The sequence below is a fragment of the Saccoglossus kowalevskii genome, chromosome 18 (genome assembly GCF_978046115.1).
Source record: "Saccoglossus kowalevskii chromosome 18, keSacKowa6.1, whole genome shotgun sequence".
Lineage (NCBI taxonomy): Eukaryota > Metazoa > Hemichordata > Enteropneusta > Harrimaniidae > Saccoglossus > Saccoglossus kowalevskii.
In genome coordinates this window covers 31,983,688-31,996,205 of record NC_140658.1, presented here as the reverse complement: position 1 = coordinate 31,996,205, position 12,518 = coordinate 31,983,688, and the positions used below count along the sequence as shown (strand labels likewise).

The window sequence follows — 12,518 nt, the reverse complement described above, 5'->3', positions numbered from 1 at the left end:
ATAGGGCAATACATTGGTCATACATTTTATTTGCGCAATATTGAATGTAGAAAAATCAAATCAGCTTACACATATCCACTGCTTGTTTGAATAGAATTATAATGATCAAATAATAATGTAGTCACTACATAGATCATAATGATTGTATAATTCGAAGAAGACACTACATAGATCATAATGATTGTATAATTCGAAGAAGACACTACATAGATCATAATGATTGTATAATTCGAAGAAGACACTACATAGATCATAATGATTGTATAATTCGAAGAAGACACTACATAGATCATAATGATTGTATAATTCGAAGAAGACATATCAATATATCCGGTAATATTGATTACGATGTAAATATATAGATTAATAATGCAACATGTTTGCAAATTTATATTGTGTAATCAATATATTTCTACTCAATACAATAGATAAAATGTAGTTTTAAAAATTTACAGACTGTAGGAATAATGCAGAATTTGCGTAATTCTGGACAAGTAGTTTAAAATGCATTCTTCCTGATAACCCACTTAAGAAAATAACAAGCAGCCTATCGGATATCATTAGAAAATGAATTATATGTATAGTATCAATACGATTTGACTTGCTGCTTTCAACAAGCAGTCGGAAATATAACTTTTTACCAAAAATTCCGAAAATATTCACCAAAATTGAAGATATCATCACGAAGTGAACAAATCAGAGAGAGGTCCACAGGTAGTACCTATATATGTAATATCAAAGCAATCGGACTTGCGGTTTTTAACAAGAAGTCGAGAATATCACTTTTTACCAAAAATTACAAAAATATTCACCAAAATTAGAGAATTGAAGATATCATCATGAAATGAACAAATCTGAGAGAATTCCACATGTAGTACCTATATATGTAATATCAAAGCAAACAGGACTTGTAGTTTTTAACAAGAAATCAAAAATAAAACTGTTTATCAAAAATATTCACCAAAATTAAAGAATTGAAGATATCATCATGAAATAAACGAACAAATCTAAAAGAGGTCTACAATCGGACGGACAATCACTAATATGGTAAGCTCTGCTCGACAAAGTCGACAGCGGAGCTAAAAAGGGGTTCTTCCCTTGAGAATACGGTGTGTTAGAGTTGTCACTAAAAAGGACAGATACACTTCTGTGTAGGAATCAGTTTGGGCTTTTGAGATTCTCACTAGCCTTGAAAGCTTCACGGTTGAATGTGCGATATGTGTAAATCGACATAGATAACGATCAAGATATTAATCATTAAAGCGAAATCACAGAAAACACAAGAGAAATACAATGAAATTACAATAACACGTCACCAATACTATGCAATGTAATCTCCTCATTTTATTACACACATATTGATTTGTACAGCACACCTACAAGTTCTGTAGTCTGACTATAACAAAGACAAATATATCTTACTGTAAAGACGTGTAAATAGTATGATCCATGGGAGTTATTTGCAAATTTGTGTATGCATCACTGGCGTTCACGTCTTCAATAGTGTTCATAATCTCATTTCGATCAGGGGACCCGGTCAATATACGGTCTGGTTCCCTGGATATGTAGATGCTGTTTTCAACAATATCTTCTTGACATTAATCAGTTGTCGTTTCAGATGCATATATTCTGTTTTCAACGAACCCTTCAATTGTGTTTTCCGCAGACAGTTCTTGGGCTTGTCTTTCATTATCTGTGTCAGTCTCCGATGTGGCTCCACATACTACCCCTTCCAAACCATGCCTGCTCTGAGATGGAATGTTGGCGATTCCTTTTACTGGCAATTCAGCACTCGTGTCGGATGTTTCATAAGCAACGTTATCAACAAACCCTTCCCCGGCATCTACGTTCGTCTTCTCTCTTTTAATATTCTCATGGTGTATAATATTCTTTCTAAAGCTGTATACTTCGTTGTGTGTATTTTCTGTGTTAGTTATATTGTCAGAGATGGTGGAATAATATACTTCTTCAGTGGAATGGTCAGTTTTGCCCCTGTCAACATCATCTGCACCAAACGTCAAGTTGCCAAGAGGAATATTCGGTTCTCTATTTTGTTGGACTTTCTTCCTAAATCGGGAAAAGTAACTGTAATTCTTGTTTGATTTGATGTACATAATTATTTATGTGGATTCTCCTAGTCGTATAACTAAGTAATAAACTCATACATGTGTTATATTACAAATATTAAAACTAATTAATTATTCCTGAATATGCACGTTATTTTATTTTTTAGATCGGATTCAGAATGGCTGACTAGTGGCAATTTTTTTGAATGAATACACTTCTAGAGCCATATCTCTGACATGCTTTGACTGACTAAGTTCAAATTTTATATCTTCATTCATGATTTTGTTTTAATTAATGCTGTTTCAGAGCAATATCTCTCAATACTCGTTTGACGATCAGATACAAATGTCAATCATTTTAATTTTAAATAATCATCATAATCATATTCCTGACATGTTTATATTCCAGCTATATTACTATAAACAAAACTATATATCTTAAGTTCGACAACTAACGGGGACTGTGTCATGCATGGCTTGTTTAATCTTATTTTGCTATTTTCTATAAGAATTTAATATAATATAATAATATGCGCTGAGCTACGTACAGTAACATGAATAGGAAACGATGCTGCAATTTGCTATTACGTAATCAGCTGTACTGTTTTCTGTATGAGCTGTGTTTATTTTGATTACTAAAATGGGCGATGTGTCGGTTTTCACAAGTTCGGTATCATTGTAGTGATTTTTGTAATTAGAATATATACTCATACACTCACCGTTTCTTTCTGTAAATAATATAACCACCTATTAATATAACGACGACCACGATCATAATTGCTACGATAACTCCTATAATAGGACCTAAGTAATATAAAGTATTACTATGTTATGGTACGTATAACGTAATGCCAATGAGTAATATAAAGTATTACTATGTTATGATACGTATAACGTAATGCCAACGAGTAATATAAAGTATTACTATGTTATGATATGTATAACGTAATGCCAATGAGTAATATAAAGTATTACTATGTTATGATACGTATAACGTAATGTCAATGAGTAATATAAAGTATTACTATGTTATGGTACGCATAACGTAATGCCAATGAGTAATATAAAGTATTACTATGTTATGATACGTATAACTTAATGCCAATGAGTAATATAAAGTATTACTATGTTATGATATGTATAACGTAATGCCAACGAGTAATATAAAGTATTACTATGTTATGATATGTATAACGTAATGCCAATGAGTAATATAAAGTATTACTATGTTATGATACGTATAACGTAATGCCAACGAGTAATATAAAGTATTACTATGTTATGATATGTATAACGTAATGCCAATGAGTAATATAAAGTATTACTATGTTATGGTACGTATAACGTAATGCCAATGAGTAATATAAAGTATTACTATGTTATGATACGTATAACGTAATGCCAATGAGTAATATAAAGTATTACTATGTTATGATATGTATAACGTAATGCCAATGAGTAATAAAAAGTATTACTATGTTATGATACGTATAACGTAATGCCAACGAGTAATATAAAGTATTACTATGTTATGATATGTATAACGTAATGCCAATGAGTAATATAAAGTATTACTATGTTATGGTACGTATAACGTAATGCCAATGAGTAATATAAAGTATTACTATGTTATGATACGTATAACGTAATGCCAACGAGTAATATAAAGTATTACTATGTTATGATATGTATAACGTAATGCCAATGAGTAATATAAAATATTACTATGTTATGGTACGTATAACGTAATGCCAATGAGTAATATAAAGTATTACTATGTTATGGTACGTATAACGTAATGCCAATGAGTAATATAAAGTATTACTATGTTATGATACGTATAACGTAATGCCAATGAGTAATATAAAGTATTACTATGTTATGATATGTATAACGTAATGCCAACGAGTAATATAAAGTATAACTATGTTATGATATGTATAACGTAATGCCAATGAGTAATATAAAGTATTACTATGTTATGGTACGTATAACGTAATGCCAATGAGTAATATAAAGTATTACTATGTTATGATACGTATAACGTAATGTCAATGAGTAATATAAAGTATTACTATGTTATGGTACGTATAACGTAATGCCAATGAGTAATATAAAGTATTACTATGTTATGATACGTATAACTTAATGCCAATGAGTAATATAAAGTATTACTATGTTATGATATGTATAACGTAATGCCAACGAGTAATATAAAGTATTACTATGTTATGATATGTATAACGTAATGCCAATGAGTAATATAAAGTATTACTATGTTATGATATGTATAACGTAATGCCAATGAGTAATATAAAGTATTACTATGTTATGATATGTATAACGTAATGCCAACGAGTAATATAACGTATTACTATGCTATGATATGTATAACGTAATGCCAATGAGTAATATAAAGTATTACTATGTTATGATATGTATAACGTAATGCCAATGAGTAATATAAAGTATTACTATGTTATGATACGTATAATGTAATGCCAATGAGTAATATAAAGGAACGATCAGCTCAGTTATTACCGCAATTCGTGATTAAATATATATAATATAATACAATACAATATTTGCACCACAACAGTGCATCTAGTTATTACCTGCTTGAGAGTTGCTCTCCAGTTTCTCGTTGGTCCCATTAATACTAAGGGTGACACATTCTGTAGAATATATTTGTTTTGGTGAACTCTCATATCGTGTGCTGTCTGCATGAGTGGTTGTTGCGGTGATTAGTATAGACGAAGTAGTAGACTTTGGCACCATAGTAGTTAGTTCTAAGATTAAGCCCAGTTATTCGTGATATAAAATAGAATATTACAGGTAAGATTTACAACTAAAATATCTACCACTAGATAATAAAACATCGACAGCAGACTGAGATCTCTAAGATCAAACGGAACGTTTTGTATCGACTCTAATTTCTTCATAATTTAGTTTGTGTAGCATACTATAGTGGTTTAGGTTTATAGTTTATATTGAGCTGTCAAACTGAATGATGCCGTAACATGAAGATAAATAACCCGTGGTGAATATATAACAGATGGGACGAGGTTATTCGGCCCATATTTCTTAAAATACATAATTCCCTTGATATTATGATTATTTCACTTTCAGAGTATAATATGAATTTGTATGCAAATTAAACATTATTTTTACTTACCCTGATCACATCGTGTGCCGTTGTAGCCAATAGGACAATAACATATAAAAGTGTCATTATTAGGTTTACACGTGCCATTATTATGACATGGGTTGATATAACATGGTTCTCTCGATTCACACCTGTCACCTTGCCAACCATCCTGACATATGCATTGGTTATTGTAGCAGGTTCCGTTATTGGAGCAGTTCATTGCACAAGGCGATGGTGTTGGTTCGCCTTCAGCTGTAATGAAACACATTACAATGCAGTGAACAACGATAATGCTTTGTATCTTGAATTGAACGTCATATATTGTGTGAACTTGTACGTGCCAGGCCACTTTAAGGCATCCTTAGACACGTTTTAAGTATTCGCTGATTACATTCACTTAACGTACAACTACGATATAGTGTTAATATTACATACCAATACATCGTACACCAGCATCCTCCCAATGTAGGCACCAATTAAAAAAACCTTCTTCTTTCTTCTTACATTCCCATATATTTGGTTCTGTTCCGTGACATCTAACATTTGTAAACCAGATTTTACCACTACCTGCTCCAAACGGACCACCCGACTTCCACCAACTTCCTTGAACTGCTTCAATGGCACCGGGAAACCCTAGCGAGCAGAGGAAACGAAAGACGACAAGACTTGTATGTCAAAAACAATAGCAATTTTGAAACAAAATTGGCCTTGGTATTCTTCATAAACGACACCAAGATTATACACAATAATTGTTTAGTTTTACTTAATCCGATGTACTAACAATAAACAATAACAATATTAGTGTCAAATCGATGTCGTGGTTGTGTAAGCGTTGGTCCACAGTTTAACAAAGTAGCGTTCGGTAATAAAAAAGAAACCCCAGTTTTGCTGCATGGGACTATTTCTTAATAATGTATAACGGTCTTTTACCACCGACCACCCCCCCCCCCAACCCCCGAACAGTGTGACTTCTTCACATTCATGTGAACCTCGTGCGCCACTAAATGTGATTATCATGTTTCAAGAATTGTGTTTATGCCCTCTCGTGTTCACTTTACACTATTCTACGCATACTCAGTTCCGTTCGTTGAGTAACAAACGGAATTAACTCCATTCGTCAGCGCTTCAACATAAGTGTCCATTTGTAGTCCAAGCTTTGTGTATACAACATGTCTGTGTCTATACTGGCATGGTGGCAGCGTATGTCGGATCTACGCGTCATTGAAATGTAAAACGACCTGCCTGCTATACATGTATGGGCTTTCTACACACACATATTGTGTACAGCCAGCCAGTCAATATATCAACTGAATAATACGGACGTTGATTTTGGTAATTACTATAACTCATTATGGTCAACCAACAACCATCACCCAAACAGTGGTATCTAACAAATTCAGAAACGATTACTTTGTTTGAAAGCTGGTGTCACAGATGATGGGGAAAACACCCAGGCCGACAAGATATATTCAGGGGCCTCAGAGGAAATGCAATACACCAAACCCAGAACGATACCCAAACCTAGCGGAATACCCACAACCAAGAAAATGCCCATGCCCATTATGTAAGGCTAGTCACCTGGCAGTCATTGCCAGGTGTGACATCCATGACAAATTGTCAACATACTTGATCAGATGGATCCCCAGACCATCCACCCAGGCGCAGCGATGAATAGTTCAGCAACTTCAGCACTACAGTCACCATATATTGATACATTTTATGGTCACCAAGTTTCACTTCCATAGACAGTGGTGACACAGGCATCATGATCATACTTGCTACCACAATATGTCTTGGCATCCCAATAAAGTCTAGTTCTCAATCAGCGAATTATCTAAAAGTTGTGTGCGAGACCAAATCATATTGAATCGTGATGACATTAATTTCAAGTTAGTGGGTCTCAGGTGATTTCATCAAACTAGATTTACCTGCAGAAATCAAAAGCTCAATTGAGACATTTGCACTTGAACCATGATTAGCAACTCGGTGGCTCCGAGTCACATCATGTGGCATGACATCACATGTCTTTGTGCTTTCAGACATGGGATTACCAGGTTCTAAGACAGCATTGGAAGAGTCAATGTGTCGTATACCTTCTTGAAGATGGTAACATCACCTAGCTTACAGATGATCTGTACTGTGGTGCAAGCTAGCACTGTATTCCTACATTTTGTCGTGTCGCTGTCATGTACACCACCTGAAAAGCTATGCAACCTACATTCATTTATAGGTGCATGCAAGTCCTAGCTAAAGTTCTAGTAAGCTATGCATCTCTTGTTGCCCCACTGGAAGACACAACTATTGGACATCAATCCCAACGTAAAATTCACTGATTAAATGAGCTTTGTGATGACTTTCAGGTTGCCCAGGGGGCGTTATCGAATCCTACGTTCGCATTCCCCATACACACAGATCAGATATGGATGATGTTACTGATGCTGCCGTGCAGTGCTAAGCTTAGAAGATATCATGCAACATTGTCCCCATGTGAAGTTGAAGCGCATTTTATCGCCATTGCCTAAGGCACCCGAGAATCATGCTAGTATCATCACAGATAATGTGTTCTTACCAACAGTAAGTCATGTGTTGAGGTGAAGTCTCAGCAAGTCCATGCAAAGCAACTTTCTGCAAACAGAACCCTGAGCCTTATTGATGACCTGCTACTGCACTGACACTCCTTAAGCAACTGTGTAACCATATACCCCTCCTTCATTCAACCTAAAATTGTCATCTCCTACTGACACAACACCAACATCTCCGATTAAAAATTCCCCAATTGAGGTACAGTCCGCTCAACGTAGGCACTCAAGCTGTAACCGCCAACTTGCACGACACTTCAAGGACTATTCAGTTGTGATTACTGTTCAGCCTTTTCTATACTAGTCTCTACTAGTCTTTATCAAACTGTTATTCATCGATTGTTCATTTGGTTTCTCTAAACTTTTCAGAATTTGTTAAAGTTAAAGACAATATTTGGTTACGCCACTGTGTGTGATTATCATGTTTTACTAGTTGTGTTTACACCCGCTCGTGTTCGCTTCAACTATTTAAAGCATGCTCCGTTCACTTCCTTGTATTTTCGCCATGTTGGTTGTGTTTTTTGTGTAATGAACGGATTTAGTTACGCTCCAACAGAAGTGTCTGGTTGTAGTCCATTTTTTGTATACAGCATGCCTGCGTCCATACTGGCGGTGTGCCATTAAAAGAGGACATCACACACACACGAGAAATATAGGGAATATATTTTCAGTATATCTAGCATAAAAGTTGTGTTTGCATAATCTATTTGTGTTGTGTGGGTGGGTGTTTATGCGTGTAACACAGTACGTTGACTTGACTTACCCATCTGTTTACATACAACTATGGCATCGTTTAAATCCCATCCATCATCGCATACTGTTCCCCATTCACCTTCGTACAACACTTCAACACGTCCTTCGTGGGCGGACTCACCGTTGACTAAAGTAATGTTATAATCATCATATTCAGCTGAAATTGTAAAGAAATCAAAGAAAAGTTTGAACTTATTAGAGGTAACAATGAATAACAGAACAATTGAAACATTATGCCAAGATTGTAGAAACGTAAATTTAGAATGTATGCTTATGACAAGAAAACGTATGTCATAAACCGTCATAGAAAGTTCTAATTCTATTATATTTATATTATTTAGTATTATATTTATAATTATACGCTTAGCTCTGTAACCTATGGCAGTGAACGTTACAATAATAAATTACAATAAAAACACAAATCAAATAACCACGGAGCATATATGCCGAACGTACGATGTACGGGAAATTAAATTACGGTTTTGTGTTATTAACCTTATTGATGTGTTAAAGACACTGGAAAGAAAAGTTCAGCTTAAATATCGCACAGAACTAGTTTGCCACCAGGCGCTCTCAGTGACGTATTATAAATTAGCATAATCATAAGAAACCAGACCATAAGAAATGCCGTAAACGCTCTCTAATGCATTCATAAAACCTACAGGAATTTATTTGTCAGTCTCTTAAGAAAATTGATGCGATCGTCTTTAAAGATACTTCCACCGACACCAGAGTGTATGCACTTGGAGAATAGTTTGTACATTACAAATTTGAATTATTTTTTTATTGTGTCTGTCCCACAATTATCTCAAAATTTACTAGATAACTATCATCTATTCATCTATCAATCCTCGTGTTATTTTTCTTCTTGTTTGATGAAATTACACAGAATGCAATGTAAATACAATGTTAACGTTTCCAGTGGTTAGCGTTCAAGAATGCACGACACACTTTCACTTTTTTTATGTGTGCACGACAGGGATTACAAATGAATCCAAGTGTAATGTTAATTTATGCGTTCTATCTCACAAATGAAGTATTTCTGTTTATTCGAACTCAATGAATTTGTGCAAAGCGACAGAAATGCTAAATGTTCCATTTTAAATAGTGAATTGCCAGGTGTTGCAATGAATTCTGTTCCAGGATAAAGTGTGACTGCTATTACTGTACTTTGACGTATTTATTAGATATTTTATTTATTTTCTGAACATGTACATGTCATCAATAAATTACGAAAGCCAAGTAATGCTCAAAGACCAGGTTTTGTGACTAGAAAGGCAAATATATCTATATCGTGAATATGAACATAGGTATATGGAGAACATTATTGATTGTGTGGCACCATATGAACCTTGAAGAGAATGATATGTGTGGTTGTAGCAGCAAAAACAATACACAAAGTACTCTATTTGCTTGTATGACGAGGGGGAAGACATTGGACAAAAGAAATTGCTAAAATGTTCAATGACCATATATGGTCATAGAACTCATCAAATATGCATATCTATAATATCTAGAGCACCATTGAAGTTAGAGACATGGGAATAATGCTATATTGAAGGCATTGGATAAGATCATCGTGTAACCTACATGTACATAGATTGCACAAATGAAATCTTTCAAACTTTTTTTTTCAAATGCAATGGTATAATGGCTTTTTACTTGAAAGCCGTATAGACTGGTCCCAATATACTGGTCATGGTTCACCATATACTGTCACCAATTTACCATAACAGTACCCTTCCCCACCTGTTAGCAAAATTGTGACCTGTTTGCCATATAGTCTGACCAGTTCACCGTGCTGTTATATTGTGATCAATTTGCCTACAGTATATAGTAAACTGATCACATTACATGTCTCTATAACCCTAGATATTACAGAAGTGTAATGTCATAAATATGTTGCATGAATACAAGTATGTGTTAATGCAGGCATTGCATCGAAAGCCGGTAGTCTATGCTTGCTTGTTTTTGTTCCGAAACACGTAGACATTTTGCACAAACTTCGGAAGAAGAACCACTAAATCCACCTAATGATTGATTGTGAAACATTCGGAGAGGGGTTCATGGCGAAACTAGCAAAATATTATTATTATTACAGCGGCGTGAACAGTGTGTATTTCTTTTAATAAAAATGGTCAACAAGGTTCAAAGTGCACGTTCGAACTGAGCAGAGAGCTTGAATATGATGTGTGTTATCCGAACTGATTTATGAATTACTTTTGAATGCCCATATTTGGTATTGAGGTGCGGACATTTGTTATTGGGTTTTCCCTATGCTATGATGAAAAGCAATACAAAAATAAAAGTGTATGACTTTACATGTATGTATTTGTCTATAGGTGTGTTATGAATGTAATGAGGCCAGACAAGCAATTTGATTTCTCATTAACACTTGAATCTCCTCATAAATATCCATATAAATGTTGACCCAATTCAGTTATCTGGATATAGGCATCATAGGCCTGGATTCCCTTCACACATTTATTTATTTATTTATTTATTTATTTATTTATTTATTTATTTATTTATTTATTTATTTATTTATTTATTTATTTATTTATTTATTTATTTATTTATTTATTTATTTATTGATTGATTTATTGATTTATTGATTTATTTATTGATTTATTGATTTATTTATTGATTTCTGCATAATGATATAGAAGAATACGCACACACAATTTATAACTACAAACTAAGTTTGAACTTACACTGTTAATAAATATACAATTTTAAACTTTCGGGAAGTACTGTCAATAAACTCGGTCCATTGTCGTCATATCACGAAAAGATAACACCAATCGTGAACGCGCTGACGTGTTTTAATAGACGACTATGTTTTACATTACGATAGGAAATTTAAAGCAGTATTAATGTTCGATTCTATGTTATTAGCATATAAACAACACAACATACGTAGGTTCTTTGCACTAAACTTATTTTATATAACCTATCCATAAATAACGTGTTTCCTTTAAACAATATAGTAATAGTATTACATATATGAAAAAAAGGCTGTTGCTGTGACTCAAACACATAACATAGGACGTAATGACGATTTCAAGTAGCTTGTCGTAGCTATATGGCCTTGGGCACATTACTGGAATGTTTCAATGGGTGGTCGTCGTCATACATAAATCCGTGTGGAAAACATTGTTTTTTGTTTTGTTTTTGTTTTTACACAATATTCGAAAATTAGACCCTGTTCCTTTAAGTTGTGATAAAAACTGCTTGTGACCACAGTAGCCAAATAGAATGGGAAGGAAACTTCCGCATTTTGACATCTGACTTGTTCATGTGTTTGAGTCATAATTTTTGTTAATATTGAATTAGTTACTTACCAGTGACGGATGAAATTGTTACTATAGTTAATACTAGCATATAATATTGATATTCCATTATTCCAGTACGTTCTTCTGTAGAGAAGAATGTGTAGTCAGAAAACCATTTAAACATAACGTCCACTCGTCCCACTTGATTCGTGTAATGCGGATTGCGACGTATCAAAGCAGTGTTTGGGGCAGGGTTTTTGTTCCGGGTTTAAGACCGCTAGCGCTAGCCCTCTACGTCAAAATCATATAGTTCGTTGTGGGAGATCCACTAATTTCTGGGTCGTTTCACTTAGGTCGATTTCATTTATTTGCTGTACACCCAGCGTAGACGGTCCCTGTATTTAAGTATTCTATTTTTAAGTTGTCGGTGGCGGAGGGGAGGACACATATGCTAAAACGTTAGACAGCTAAATTTTTAATTTTTAGAGCTAATATTGGACCATATTGGCTTGTGTTTCGTTATATACACTACGTTTTGTTAGTGTATGTCCGAAATTATGTTTGTGTATTACCAACTATTCACCCATTTACGGATGTCTGTGATGCCTCTCCTTTACACAATTACAATACACTAGGAAATCACAACGTGGAATTAATGAAATTACTGCTATATCCAAAATGATGGTTACGTAACAGT

At 34.2% G+C, this 12,518-nt stretch overlaps 1 protein-coding gene across 1 annotated transcript; it reads right to left on the bottom strand.

The window, feature by feature from the left end:
* Positions 1 to 1,319: 1,319 nt before the first annotated feature.
* Positions 1,320 to 12,005, bottom strand: LOC146732305 (uncharacterized). Its single transcript, XM_085493068.1, has 7 exons — positions 11,891 to 12,005; positions 8,557 to 8,703; positions 5,650 to 5,847; positions 5,242 to 5,466; positions 4,682 to 4,855; positions 2,786 to 2,870; positions 1,320 to 2,067 (listed from the first exon to the last, which is right to left on the bottom strand). The coding sequence occupies exons 1-7, from the start codon at positions 12,003 to 12,005 to the stop codon at positions 1,599 to 1,601; spliced, it is 1,413 nt and encodes a 470-aa protein (XP_085349194.1). The 3' UTR covers positions 1,320 to 1,598.
* Positions 12,006 to 12,518: the final 513 nt, after the last annotated feature.